General features: G+C 39.7%; 1 protein-coding gene across 3 annotated transcripts in view; it reads right to left on the reverse strand.

Moving 5' to 3' along the window:
- SAMD3 (sterile alpha motif domain containing 3) overlaps nucleotides 1-15,711 on the reverse strand; it is a 41,749-nt gene that overhangs the window by 6,108 nt on the left and 19,930 nt on the right. For all 3 annotated transcript variants that reach the window (XM_085575146.1, XM_085575145.1, XM_077781759.2), the window contains exons 7-10: nucleotides 15,137-15,304; nucleotides 2,253-2,456; nucleotides 1,709-1,880; nucleotides 5-87 (exon numbers count right to left, since the gene is read on the reverse strand). In XM_085575146.1, the coding sequence (XP_085431272.1) occupies nucleotides 5-87; nucleotides 1,709-1,880; nucleotides 2,253-2,456; nucleotides 15,137-15,304 (627 nt within the window). The remainder of the gene's footprint in view (nucleotides 1-4; nucleotides 88-1,708; nucleotides 1,881-2,252; nucleotides 2,457-15,136; nucleotides 15,305-15,711) is intronic.

A 15,711-nucleotide genomic window follows, 5' to 3' on the forward strand; every position in this document is an offset into this window, starting at 1 on the left:
CTACCTCCTCATTCACTGCAGCAAACAGACTGGAGTCATCTCCAAAGACCTCTGGCAGGAGTAAACATGCAGCAGTCATTTTCATATCTGTCAAAGGCAAGGATTTCTACTAAATTACAAAGGAAAACTTTCTGGCACTGTAATATCATCCTTGAAAAACAGACTCCAGCCTAAATAATAGTTAACAGCTCACTAGTGGAGCTATTGTTCCGTCCACTTTGAAGAGTAGTTTGTACCACAGTCAATATTTAAGCAACTCAGCTGGTAATGAACATTTGTGTCAAATAATTCATGGGACTCTGCTACTCAATATTACAATTCAATTTTCCTCACAGTAAGTAAGTTGGCCTTTGAGTTGCTTTTAGTTGAGTTTGTGAGCTGAGTAGTCTTCCTGCTCTCACTGCCCTTCCCCAAACTCCTCTCTCCCCAGTAATTTGGAAGTCTGGGGAGTCCTGTTTCCAGGACTCTGCTTTGCAGGCTGTGGTACCAGCTGGTGCTGCAAAACCTCCTGGCACCTGGTACCTGCTATCCCTCTGGCTCAGCTGTTATTTATAGAACTTCTTTTATGCAGGTGTCATGTGCTTCACTGAACTTACCTTGCCATGCATTTATTGTCTAGGTGCCAGGCCAAGTTGTTTGTGAGAGAAAAACAGAAAAGTAAAGGCCTTGGGATTTTACTAAGGTATGAGTCAAAATCTCTGTGGACATGCTGCATAAGAAAAGGGGAAATTACTTACTATATCCATAGATTTCCTTGGCCAAAGCTATGAAAAGAAAGTCCATAAAGGCTTTCTGGATTAGACTACTCATTGAAGAATTTTCATCTATCATGAGTACTGTTGTTTTTAATCTTAGCGAAGGAAATCCCCAGAATTTTAATACACTTCTTGCTTCTTTCAAAGATGACCTGGCAATAAATGGAGAGGAACTGCTATAGGACACGCATGTGTTCATATGGTGTGACCTTCGATTTATACCTGGCATTATGCCTTTTGGACAGAAAGTGAGTCTAAGGAGGACTTCTCAGAGAGCACAGGCACAGGCAGCAGCAGCTGGGGAAGAATGGCAATTCTGAGCGACTGCTTGAAAAGTTTTGTCCCTGCAGGACCACACTCCCCAGACTTCCCAGACTGAAAGAAGCTGTCAGCAGGTGTTTGCTCCCCACAGCCAGGGTACTTGGACCTCACCAGAGGTACCAGGCTGTATGCCCTTTTTCCTGCAGTGTGTCTCTGCAGAGATGAGGTACCTGAAATGGTTAGTGAGAACTACTTTAATTTTACTGGAGTAAAGATTATAACCATAGAAACTTGACTTGTAACGGAAAATGTGTCTTTTTTTTTATGAGGCTATTGCTAAAGCAGAAAATTAGTTTTCTGTGGGTATTTTTAGAAAATAATAAGCACTCATATCTAGAAATACATACTTCTGCTCATCTAGCAATACTTATTTTAAGGTAATTACTTACGTTATCAGACCTGCCGTCTTTTATTCAGTGAAAAAAAAAGTTTCAATACTTGACTGACTTAATTTTCCTACTAATTTAGTCGCTTTTATTCTCAATGCTTCACCATCACTCTGTATTTTTAAAGAAACCATAACATTTTTGAAATGTGTGTGCAGTACAATTGAAAGTAGTCTAGTTCCATAAGTAAGAACAATTAGCTACAACAAAATTCTGATATTCAGAGCATAGGAGATTTATACTGACATTTCAGAATGTCTTCCTCTGTGTGATGCTTCAGATTTTCTTGCAGCATAATGTTAATTGGATTATTCTTCAGCACATACAAGGACAATATGTTTTCTGAATAAATCTCCAAAATCTCAACCGTTTTCTTATAAATGTCCATGTGTGTGAGAAGCTGGAACTCCCTAAAAAGCTAAAAGAAAAACAAGTATTTGGTATTGCAAACCTCAAAACCAAAACTGTAAATAATGCATGCACTTTGAAGACAGGATAAAACTAGCTCAGTTAAATAAGATTATAAACTTGAGAGGGTGATATAATTTTTTTTTCAAAGCAGGGAAGGAATACATCAAGTAAACAGTGACACTGGTGGTACGTGTGGCACATTTAACTCAGAGTTGAGCTAATGAACCTTTTAAAATGGGATTAGCTTCATTATGAGTTAGATTAAAGAGAACATTGCTGATGGATACTTCAGTGGAACTATCCTGTGAAATACATGCCTACAGATGTATCACATCTGTAACACAGGATTCAATGTCATTATTAAAAACAGCTCTGTTACCTGATAAGGGCATCTTAAGAAAGGAAATAGTCTAAGAATATCTTTTAAAGGTGCCTTATCACTGATCATCTTTCTCCGTATTTCTATTGTTGCATTCATTCTGTTATCCACTTCTTCCCAGTTCCTCTGAGTCTTCATATATTCTCGATTGAGCCACTTAATATGTAAATCCATTGTACTGTCTTTAAGATGAACAGGTTCTTCCTATGAAGGAATTAAGGACAGCATTGTAACAAATCAGCGTGTTTTTCTGATTATTTAGCTTTTTTAGCTCGTGTTATTTGATGTGACCTTTGTGATAGGAGCATAGCTGAGCTCAGAAGAAAGGGTAGTGTGGTTTCAATTCCAGCTCTCTGAACTCACCCTGGTACTCTAAGTTAGACTAAGGTCTATTTTCATATAAAACTATACCTGTCAGCCAAGTCCCCCAAGCCCAAATTGCTTATTTGAGACTATTCATGAAATTTCAGTTCCTGTTTCTGGTTTATTGGAAATGAGTAGTCAGTTCTAACAACAGCTCAGTATTTAGCAATATTAACCTGTATTATCAAGAGAATTTTAGTATTTTCCTCTTAACCATACAGGTCCTAAAAGCAGGACAACTAACTTTCCCATTTATGCAGCTGGAATTTTTACTCCCAAGGAGACCAGCTGAACTAAAAAACCTCTTATTGAAAACAATTATTTGAGCAGTTTGACTATTAGTACATTTTTGTACATGAGGATAGTTAACAACCTTCCTCAAAATTATCATTATTGTCCCTGATGTAATTCCAAAGCCAGTAATTACTAAGAGGAGGGTGGCTACCCAAAGCAATACACCAACTGGAGTAGCCTGAGTGTGTGTAGCTTATCCATCAGTGGACACAATGAGTTTGCTCACTGAAACAAGCTGAGGGACATAGAGATGCTCAGTTGGTACAGTTACCATCCTCAGGCTGCGTTGCCACTGGCTCTTCCTATCTGTATTGTCACTGATGCAGCTGTGACTACACATGTGGGTGGCCTGTGGGTCAATGCCAGAGGGACTTGAGACACTTCAAAATACTCCCAGAACACTTCTGACATAGAGGTGTGAAACGCACAATGTCCCAAACCACTTTGCAGTGCTCTGCATGTGCAATTAAACTTTCCATTTTAATTAACATCCTTCTTTAAAACCATGCATGTGATAGTCCGAGAATGGTTGCACAGAGTACACAGTGAAAAACCTGCCTCTCTCCTAGTATATATCCATAGATACCAATAGCATTACAGAAGAAAATAAGTTCTGCATGCAGGATGGTTAGCTAATATGACTCCCTGGCCCTTGCTAGGGTTCTGTGTTACCACAGTCTGTGCTCTTTCTAATAGGAGATTTCAGTCTTCATTGTGTTACAGCTGTAGTGTTGTATGAGTTTGCCCAAGCTGGGCAACTCCCTGAGGGCTCCCCTGGCAGGGGAGACCCTCCTGGAGCAGTTCTGTGTCAGGAATGAGAGACGCATTGGACTTCTTCAGTCTTGAGCTTCTGTTTATTGTTATCTTATCAAAACTTCAGCACACAGTCTGCATTAGACTCTGTGCAGGAAAAACAGCACAAAAATGGCCAACAATCTCTTGTTACAAGGACTTTTAAGTCTAATCAAAAACTAAGCTACCCAATTAAGAAGTGACACCTAAATTATTTTCCTGTCTAACCCAATAGCTGACCCCTAAAGACCCTCAATGCAGATTTTTCTACCCAATTACAAGATACCACCTAAACCCAAAAAGAAAGAAAAAGAAGAGAACTCAACACCCTACATCCTCCATCCTGAACCCATCTATAACATACTAAAAATCCTAAAACCTAAATTTCTCCCTCATGTGACATACTATGCTGCTCTCTACAATCTCTACAATCTATTTCACACTTTTGTGGTTTCTAGTTTACCTTGAGGCTTTAGAAGTTTTCTCCATGAATGAGGGTCAAAGTCAGTGCTCCCCTGGGGGTCAGGACACCCCAGAGCAGACAGAGAAATATTCCCAGTGCCCTGGGTTTTCAGAGTGTTGTGACCAGCTTGCGTAGGCGTTCCTGGCCTCTTCCTCAGAGGACAGGAGCAGAGGTGTGGAGACACCCTAGTAGAACACCCTCCCCTACCTGACTGGGAGAGGTGCTAGGTAAAAATATAAATGACTTCACTACACTGGGTTTTGTGGACTCCCAAACTTTATATTTAATAGCCTTCATTCTTTACAGTTATACAGCCTTCAGTAGATTTCTTTTCTCCTTAAATTACTTCTCCCAGTCACTTTTCCAACTCTCATAAAATCATACCTTCCACAAAATCCTGCCTTAGATGTGGCAGGTTAACTATACGCTGTCAGAGGAAATGCATTTATTTGTTTTTCTTCTGCTACCTCTGCTTCCTAATTATCATACTGCATTCAAAACCTATTCACCATCTCCATGCCACTATAGTTTTACAGATGTGTCATATTCTGTCCTCAGACACCTCTTTTCCACTGCCAAGACTGTCCTAAGCTATTTAATCATTCCACAGATGAAAGCTTGTCCATACTTTCAATTATCCTTGTTACTGTCTTTGCAAGTTTTCTAATTTCAGTGTAATCTTCATTAAATAGGTGCAGTATAACTTAAAGTACTTGTTGAGATATACTGGAACGTCACAGGGGCATACAGTGGAATAATGCATTGCCTTTTGTTCCTTTCTTAAATTATTCTGTGAAATCAACTTTTTTTTTTGACTGCTGCTTAGCATTGTGCCAGATATTTTTTAGCCTAGTATAAAAATAGCATTTGTGAATGGTACTAATAAGCTCAGAGCCCATCACCATATGTGTTGTTAGGACTGGGTTTTTTCCTTGTGCCTTATTTTCCATCTATCAGAACTGAATTTTATCTGCTGGATTTTTTTCCCCTGGAATGGGGTCCTCTTGCAATTCTTTGGTCTTTAGTATCCTTGGTAGCATCATAAAATGTAATCTGCCAACTAGTCTACTTTTTCCATGTAATTTAGAAATATACTGAACTGCTTAAACTAAGCATTCACAATCTTTTCCACTGTAAACCCCAACCATTTCTGCATAGCCTTGTTTGTTCTAATTTTTAATTGTTTATCCATTCAAGGACCTTCCTGTTTATCCCCTCAGATTATATCCTCTAAGAGCCTTTGAAAGGCATGTGCTAAAATCTCTTCTGAATTTAAAGTAAACTATAACAGCTAGTTGCCTGTGTCCTCAGACAATACTTGCTGAATACTTCAATGAACTAATGAATTTGTGAAGAATTAGGTCTGTTTACCGAAACTTTGTTGATTCCATCCTAATGTGTTAAACTCTCGGGTCTGCATTACAGTTCTTGCCAACTTGGCCAGTGAAGACAGAAGGTTTCTTGGTCCATATGTTCTCTAGCTATCTCCTGAAACTCTAAAAACTGGCATCAAATTAGTTACCTCCAATTATCTAGTATGAGAAAAATTGTACATCACAATTTAAAAATTGCCTGTTTTATCCTTGGACACCACTGAAAATTTTGTGCAAGTACATGATTCTGGAAATGTGTCACTGCTCATTTTAGTGAATTATTCTGTCCCCTTTACTGACATGCCAGTCTTGAAACAGATGCCCTGATACTGGCCATGAAGAATGGTCCCAGTAATGTCATCATCTGGACTCACCTACTGAGAGTCCTTGCAAAATCTCTCTAGTTTTTCTGGTATGGCTTTATATTCTGCCAGCCATCCTCTACCTAGGGAGTGCATCTTGAGCACTCCTGTCTCTTAGCAGCATCAGGCTTCCTGCTCACCCTGGATGAGAAAGCCTTTGCAACCAGTGCAGAAGAGACAGAAAGCCACAAAAAAGAATTCTGTGCAAATGTCCATCAGATCACTCAAAGTCATCAGAGTTTTGTTTTGCTGCTGGTGTGTCATCTCTGCAAACTTCCTGCATCAGCCTTTGATGGTTTCTGGTATGAAATTTTTATTGGCTACTACTATGAGTACCATCCTAGTATTCACATATTCCCAAATGGGCCATTCAGCTATTCCTTAACCTGCTAACTTGCCCTTGGACAGGCTGTCCCTTGCTTCACTGTGATAAGTGCACAGAACCAAGGGATGACCCATTCTTGTCAGTCTCAAGATATCCATGCTTTCTCACACACAAAAACTTGAGCAGGTGTTAGGGTTTTTAAAATCATATTCATGGTTTTATGCTGTGAAAGAGCTAGCTTGAAGTCTCTGACTCCAAACAGCTCTTTCACTTCTGGATTCTCCTGTGGGTCTGCCTTCAGGCCTCCTGCCCATAAAGCAGGAACTTCTTCAGCCAGCTGGTGTGGAATATGTTGGCTCATTCCCTGAGGACCTGTCACCTTCAGTGTTTCACTTGCAGAGACAAGAAAGCAAAACAACTCGACCCAGTGTGCTGCAACCACAGACTGACTAACTGGGCTGCTTAGAAACAAACATCAAGTTGTGACCTTTACGCCAGCTTCTTTCCAGCCCCCTTGTCAAGGCTGGAGAAAACCTAAATTTCAAGCATCAAATCACTGCTTGATTTGATGGACTTTCCCTGTGGTCAGCTCTGTCTTTGAGAGCTAGTTTAGCTGATGATATTATTAATTAGCTAAAGGAGACCATTTCATATTTTCATCAGTAGCAATGGCAAGCTACCAACAGAAATATGGCAGTAGTATAAGGAAGAATTGCTGTAATAGCTATTTATTTGGGGGGGAAAATAGCAATGGAAGGCCAAACTTTGTAGTGTAAATCATCTGCTACCTGGGAGTAATACAAGCAGAAGTCAGTGTTAGAATTGGTTGCCTTGCCTTGAAGCAATCACTATCTGTAATCTTCCCAACTTCTTTGATTGTGAATAAGTTGGCTTTTAAGGTAAGCAGAAAGGTGAGAGGTGGCTTTCTTTTGGTGGAAATAAGTTGTCTCAGCAGGCAGGAATCTAGGTTTGGGAAGCTGGTTACTGAACTCATTTATCAGCCCACCACTTGCTTATTTAGGGAGGACTCTAGATCCTCTCCATTTCAACCATCATAGTGAAAAAGCCAGTTATAGCACAGCAATATTCCAGTAAAATTTGACCATAAGTTTAAAGCTCAGTTGTTTTGATAATGTGCAAAACCAGCCCTATCTAGACCAAAGCTGGGATGTCTTGTCTCAATATCTGAAGAAGCCACAGCTAACAGTTCAGCATGTATACCAGACAGAACTAAAAAAAAAAAAATAGCCTCATTAAAAGAGGAATCTTTACCTCTTGAGGTCACCCAACCCCTCTGGCCAGATTTTCAGTTGTGTCACCAGTAACATCCATTTTAGTTGCAACAATAAGAATGTTAATTGGTGATATTTAATTATTTTTGTGTACAGAACTTTGTCTTGTTTAGCAATGTACATGCCTAGTTTACAATGTAAAGGGTTTCCTTTCTTTAAAAAAAAAATATTAAAAAAAAATATTTCTGGAACAAAAATTTATCTCAGTGTCTTTAAATAAGAAGCTGCCTTATCATCACAAGCTTACGGGAAGTGCAGCAGAACAGAAAAAAGGCAAAAGGATGTGGATAGGAATTTAATGAGGCAAGCAGAGGATACGCAGTACCTGTCAGAGTAATCTAACCCTAGCCTGCAGGATGGTCCTGCCAAGGCTCCTACTCATGCTGTTGGATTCATACTCAAAGGGTGACAGCAGTAGAGAGCCCATCCCTTAGCTCCCATGCCAGCAAACACTCTTGACTTCTTGGCATCTCAGGTATCTGTGACTGAAGACTCCAAGTCTGGGAGGCACACAGTTTGTAGGGCTCTTTGCCTAAACTCCAGATGCCTTTTGACTGTGACTCCCCACCGGCTATCACGGTTCTACTTGGAACCATATACAAGCAGATTGTGTTAAGATGCTCACATTAAAGCAAGAAAACATGCAAACAAAAAACCACTAGACTCCAAATTCCTAATTCCTCCCATCTCCTGAAGCAAGAGGACAGTAATTTGATTGGAGGCAGATTTCCAAATAAAAGCCCAATTCCTAAATGTCTTTCTGATGGATCTTGATTCTTCCCAAGATTGTATTAGCACCTTCTTGTAAAAACACCCCAGCTAGCAGGGCACTTTTATGAAACAGTGTCACAGCCAAGGCAGTGAAACTGCAACATCAGTTTGCGAGGAGGGAGGGAGCAATTCTCATGCATGATGTGATCTCCAAGGTCTAAGCTTTCAGTTATTGTTGAAAGCCAGCATCATAAATCGTAAAGGACATGAATGGTAACACCAAACATGTCTGCCTAACCAAAGAGTGATGAAAGTGCCTCTGGTGTGTACAGCAGACAACTCATTGCTCTTTACATGGGTTTAGACCAATTCCTGAATGGTAAATGCAGCCTAATTGTTGCTAAGGTTAAATAGAGATCTCTTTCTTGAAGAATGCCAACAGGACCTATTGGCTCCTCAGTTTGAGAGAGTGAATTCAAACAGGAGAAGAGGAATTAGAGGTATATATGAGGACACTACTGCATGCTGTCAGTCTGCTCACTGCCAACCAGTGATCCTGGTTCCTCACCTGGGATGCTCTGGGAGTATTTCTTTGAGGCAACTCCTTTGGATGGAGACTAATCTGCTTGCTGGAAAGCAATGTAAAAAACATGTGATGGTAATGAGAACCATCTCCTGAACAGTGGTGCTGTGCACATAGGTCAGTGGCATCAACACTGAATGGGAAGTCCTTTATCACCATACATTAGGACTGGGATGTAGTAGCTGATGGGTAGTATTGTTGGAACAGCCTCCATCTTTCATTATTATTGTTTTTGTCAATAGAGCAGTTGTTAATAATATTTCCTTTGAAAAACACATTTCAAATTTTCCTTGCTAGATGCCAATGCATATTCCAAGTCACGTTATTGCTAAGAGCATTGGTGGTTGCTGGGTCTACCTACATTAGTTAGCATCAACACTCAAGGTACTTACACAAGAAAGTCTGACAGTAGTTAGGATTCTTGTTTGGAATAATCTTTTCCATTAATTGGCTCTTATAACTTCTTCAGGGTGAGAAACAGCTTTCACAGTTACTTAAGTAAGCATAATCTCTGTGTCTTGATGTTTGGGTCTTGCGATTTTGAAACACATACATACACAAGGCATCATAAAAGCACAATGTATAGAACAGTTTTTTGCTACTACTGTTGTAAGGGACAGCCCCTTTTTTTTTGTGGTGACAATCAGGATCATTGGAATGACATTTACTATGATGAATATTGGGCTGTTTTATATCAGGAGGAGGGATCAAAACACTCATGGACAATTAGAAAGTGATGGTCTGCTCAAAAAAAAACCCCAAACACTGGAGACTGATCTGGAACAAGCATGAATCAAAGAAGGCAGGCTTAAACTGGGCACTGCTCAAGGTCCATCTTCTCATCCTGGATGAGTGGTAGAGGATTGAGAAGACATCAAAACCATGCCTCACCTCTCATATCCAAACACTGCACACAAAGGTGAAACAGCATGGACAGGCTGCTTTCAAGCACAATGAGCGTGTAACCATCAGCAGGTTCCACACTGACTTGTAGTACAATGAGATGTTTAATTAAGGAAGGCTTTGCTTTAATTACACATAATTGCTCTTTTGAGCCAGGCAGGCAACTTCAGAGCTAGATTTACATGCCAGTGCTAGCCAAAAATCTTTCAAGTCACCTAAGTCAGTCTATTTCTGACCACAAAAACTGCTTTCTGATTTTGTAAGCTGCATAAGCAAAATGACAAAAATCTGTTTTCCTCTACCAAGGGACAACCTGTGCTTGACAACTCACAGAACAATGAAGACACTGGCTGACACAAATAAGAAGGTGAAGTGCAAAATGTATGACGGGGATTTGCATTTAAAGCTTTTGCTTTGATTTAAAAGCATTTTAAAATATTAACTAAGCAACACTACACACTCAAAGTTTGATATATGCACATTGAAGTTTTAGTGGAAAAATCACATTACAACAGTCTGGTACAGCCATTGATGATTATTTATATATACATGCTCACATTCCAGCTGTGCAAACATTCAAATGCTTAATTTGGAGACCATTAATCTTAGAGGGAGAGGTGCTATCACCCCTGTTTCATTTGTGCATGGCATTCTCAGTATAGATGGTATCTAATGCTGTACCTGCCAATAGTGCCACAAGATTGAGCCAAGAGAATTTCTGCATCTCATACACAAGCTGTTCATCCTCTGAGAACTTTACAGACATTGTTTTCTTTTTCCCTTGCTGTTGCCTTATTTTTCTCATTCCTCCCTTTTTCTCCAGCCATCATTTTCCAAATCCTCTTCTTTCTAGAGCCCTTGGAATCTTGTTTCAAGTTTCTGACTCCTGCAGTGGCATAAGACCATTGACAAACATGATGTTAGTTATCATCTCAAAGAAAGGCATATATCCCTAGGAAATGTCTACCTTGCCTGATTTACCTATTCTGAGCTAAAAGAGACTCCATCTTACAGGGTAGACTTCACTCAGTCCTGATTCCTCCTTTCATCAGAAACTACAATTTCCAGATAAAACCAACAGGATAAATTTCACCATTCTTGTACTGCATGATACCACCAAAGCAAGCACAAATTGTGCTCCTCCTGGGCCAGGGGTCTTCTCTGCTTTTCATTTAGTTCTCTTGGCACAGAATTTACACATTCACCAGTTTCAAAATTCATGCTTATCTTCCCTGTACAGGAATATCAGTACACGTCCAACTTTGTGAGTTAAAAGTTTCTGCAGAATCCTTCCACTTCTCCCAGTCAAAGTACTCATCAAAGCATTTCTTTCTCTATCCCATTGACACAGAAAGAAGATGGTGTGATGGTGCCCCTTTTATAAATTGTTTTCATTTTGTTATTCCCAGCTCTGCTGGGTATGGCAAATACTCCCATTTATCTGCAAACATCTACTGCTATCTTAGCTGACATCTTGTCAGATCCTATTTTTCCTTTTCACACCTAACTCCAAATTTATTTGTGTGACAGCTTCAGAGAAACCCAGATGACCTTACAAACAGGCTGTCACAGGATGTAAGAAATCAGAGGCTTTAGAAGACGGACTGTACTCTCTCTCTATTTTGTTTAAGATCAAGAACTAGTAGCCTGGTATATTCCCTTACAGTTCAAGAAGCTTAAGATACCTTTGGTAATCCCCTTGCTGAGATATTTTCTTATTTAATGTCTGGGATGGATTGAAGGAGCTTAATCCAGCTGCATAGATACAGCTATTTAGTGGCTTTTGAGATATCATAAGGGTACCCCAGAAGCCCCTGGGAGTGGCAGGATATGATACTGGACCTATGGGAAACACACACCTTTCTCAACTGGCAGGTTGAGCCATGCAGGATATCTGTGGGCTTTTTCATTTCTGTATTCAGCTAACTGAATTGATTGTGAAGTCACACATTCCATGAATGGCACCGTTTGAGACTGGCAAGATTTCCAAACTGAAAGTTCTGAAAGGGAAATTTGCCCTTTGGTCACTACCCCTGTCAAAACTAAAATAGTGCTTGAGCCATAATCTCGCAAGGTATGTAAGCCAATCATCAGCTCTAACCCCATTTCCTTCTCCATCACCTTTTGCCTTCTGAGAAGGCTTTGGCCAAGGACTAGAAAGATCCTGTCTTTCTGTTTCTTCTGGCTCCCCCAAGTCTAGGACCATTTCTATTACAAATGGCAGAAGATGGTTTCCCTCACAGCCTGAAAGACCATAAATCAAACAAGTCCTTAGGGCAGGGTTTTGATGCTAAAAAAATAATGAGACCAGTCAGAACAAGCTGCCGAATGGCTGGTTTAGCACTAATCGCACTCTTGCCGCAGAGGGAAGACTTGTTTTTCTTATGTATTTTAACAGTGTGATCACCCTTGTCATGGAAAGTACCTTCCATTTGCAGCAGATGAAGGTCATTATCATTACAAAACACTGTTCCCTGGATTACTGCAGCTCCGAGATATTTGCCTGACTGTGGAAAATGACTGAGAAAGATTCTCACACCATAACCAAAAAATTTGTTGTTTATGGAGGGTTTCCTGATAAAACTCTAAACATCCCTCAGACACAGAGGCTCAAATTAATGTCTGCCAGGCACAGTCCAAGCTTCTTTCCCTGCTGGTGCAACCTGATGGATATTTGTAGGAAGCATAATTTAAATAAAAATCTCCTTTAGTGAAAGACATCTCTAGCTTGGGTTTATGTGCTTACTTACCATCATTCTACTGCCCTGCACTTCCTCAAGACCTTTCACATGATGCTAGTCACTAGAAAAAAGAGTAACCACTCTTCAATCTTCTTTGAATATAATGCTCTGTAATGAGGAATACATCAGCAGATGTTTTAAAGAAACTGGAGGAGAAAGACAGATGCTGCACCTGGAAGCAATGCCCTGCATGGGAGTATACCCTGCCGAGTATGCTCCAGCTGCTTTTGAAGGGAGAATGCCTGGTTGGAAGGTAAAGGGGCTTGGGCAGTCCAAGGGGCAGACATCATCTAGCTCAAAAACATCACAGGAAGCTTGTCCTGGCAAGCAGCTGGATTTTCACATGAAGAAGTAAAAAGATTGGTTAAGGGTTTTATTAATAGTAATAACTTTATTATTCTTCTCATATAAAAAGAAATGCCAGGTATAACAGTGAGATGTTTCCTATTAGTAAATAACCTTTTTATCACTTTAATGCCATTAACAATCCAAGACTTTGCTGACACAAGGCACATATGACAGAGTGACAGCTTATGACTGCTCAGAAACTAAAGTTCGATACAGAAGTCAGCTGTGTGACTGGTAAGTAGGTCATTGCTGGGAGCAGATGTGCTCTCTCATCTGCATAGCTCTGCCAGTCAGCTTTGACCTGTAATGCCCTAAATGTCCTATTCTGCCTATCTAAAGGAGAGTGTGGTGGCCCTAAGGGACTAAGAATCCTTCACTAACTATTCTCCAAAGGTCTCCTTAACCTGGAATTCATTTTCCCCCATTTTATCTCAATTAATTTTGATGTGCTGGCTTCTAGCTCACACAAGGCTGATTCATTCTTCCAGTCTTGGAAAAAGGATGAAGATAAGGGGATCTGGCTAATGGCAATGTGCATATAATTTGGGTTTGCCTGTGGTATTGGCTTCTAGATAATTTTTTTTTTTGAGATTAAGACACTTTAACAGTTTATATTTTTCATAGAGTAATCAGTGCTAAGGATGGGCAGGAAAGTGCCTTTATATGTGTTCCTAAATATACAGAATGAAAATCCCCACTGTTTCTGTTAAAAATATTATTAAACATTTTGTTCCATTTTGCAGATATGTAGTGACATAATTTAGGATTTCAGAGTCAGACATCACTGCTTTCAATGTAGAAACACATATAAAACTAAAGAAGTTATGATTCCCTCCAAATTATGGAATACATTCTTAATCCTTAATAGGGCCCACAAGTGTTGATTATTGCATTTATATTTGTATTTCATTTATATATATAAGTTCAGGATACAGGGAAAATGAGAGAAAGAAAAGAAAGTTGTTTAGTGATACTCAGCATCCTCTCACCACCTTTACATTTAACCCTTAATTTTCTTACAACATTCAGGCTAGCAATAAAGGTCTAGGCCTTTAGAGAGGCAATATTTGTCTTTACTTTCTAAATCAAACAAGGATGACCAGTGGTGGCCTCAGACAATGCAATTAAAGTGAGTGGTAATTATGGTGATTCCTGGTCTGCAGAAACACAGCACAGTGCAGTTACACCCTCTCTACAGATAAATGAAGTTTAGCATGCAGTCTCTACAGGATCACTCCAAAGCCCTTCTCAATGGGCTCATAAGACAGAAATGACCCACATGTGTCCTTTCCAAGCTTCAGCAGATAAAGGATGGCAAACTCTTAATGTGCACACAAAACCTGGAGCTTATAACTTCTTCATTACTGAAAGTGAGACTGTTTATTATTTTGCACCAAAGTCACAGGTTTCTTACTTCACACATGCTGCAAACCCTTCAGCTAAAGTAGGCAAGAAGGGGTGTGTTTATTCCCGAACATATTAATCCAAAGGCAATAAACATAAATTACTGAAATTTCTAAAAACCAACCCAAATGTATATTTGCATTTTGTATAGGAAACTAAAGCTACTATCAATCACAAGGGTAATATATGCAGAAATGCATCCAATAAACCACTCTTGTTTCCTTAGTACAGGGTCTGGTAAACAGCAGAATGAACATGGATAAGCTAAATATCTACTTACATATCTTCTTTATCACATTTATACAATTGTTTAAATTTTACCATGTTTTAATTGCAGCATGAAGAGGTGTGTGCAGTATTGGCAAAGCTGGAACCTTAATGAATTAATGAAAGCGTATAAATTAATTAGTACGCTTCAGACACTTACTGGACAGTGATAATGCTCTGAATTCTCCAACTAAAGGATTACACAGCAACTGCATGCACAGATTTGTAAACATCTCTGTGTACATCACACATCTACACAAGCAGATTTTATATAACAAATGTGACAGTAGGATTTTTGCTACCAGCTCAAATAGCTCTTAGCATTCTTATTTGTACAGAGACTTCAGCTAGTAGACATAGTTCTCTATTGTTTTTCACTCTAATTGGAGATACATAATCAAAAGCAGAATAGAAATACTGCATTTAAAAAATCAGACTATTTTCTGTCCAATTTACAACTCTAAATGCGAACAAATGTGCAAGGTGTCCTAGATCAGGTTTCCTCTGTTATTAATACCTAAAAAGTCAAGAGTCTGGCAATACAAACTCTATACAAAATTAGTTTAAATGAGATGAGATAATTTCTCCCCTTTACTGGCTGGTGGCCTTATTGTCAACAGAGGAGCTGAAAGACTGAACTCAGTCAAGCACCAAAAATCTTACCTCTACCTGCCCCTGGACATCATCAAGAGTATTTTCAACAAAAGAAGATTTTCTGCTCTGTCCTCTCCTGTGGCCAAACTTGCATTTGTTCCTCAGGACTTGCTCATCATCTTCAATGGGTCTCCGCACGTATTTGAAACGATCTTTAAGGGCCCGTTTCCACAGCAACTACATGGGGGGAAAAAACAGCTGTCATTACAAATATCTGTCAAGAATTTGCCCCAGCCTAAAGCAGGTCTTTTTTTTTTAACTAACTCGAAAAAAAAGTGTTTGCCATTAAACAGAAAAAGGCTCATAGGGCAGCACCACTGTTGGCTTCAGGATGGAAGGAAACAAAAGCACCTGTGGTAGCTCTACAGCACCCAACAGCTGGGCTAATGGCACTGCTGTGGCTTGCTGAGGATAACAGTAATTGAATCTAAGGGCTAGAGAATCTATCTAGGCTACCAGATAAACTGCACTATTGTCCATTCCTCAGCTCTTACTTTATGCTCCACTCATGACATTGGGTGGTGAAACTACGCAGTGAAGCAGATCAGCTCACAGATGCCACAGAAACTGTGCTGTAGGGTTTT

The sequence above is a fragment of the Lonchura striata genome, chromosome 3 (genome assembly GCF_050655825.1).
Source record: "Lonchura striata isolate lonStrDom1 chromosome 3, ASM5065582v1, whole genome shotgun sequence".
In the NCBI taxonomy this organism is placed as follows: domain Eukaryota; kingdom Metazoa; phylum Chordata; class Aves; order Passeriformes; family Estrildidae; genus Lonchura; species Lonchura striata.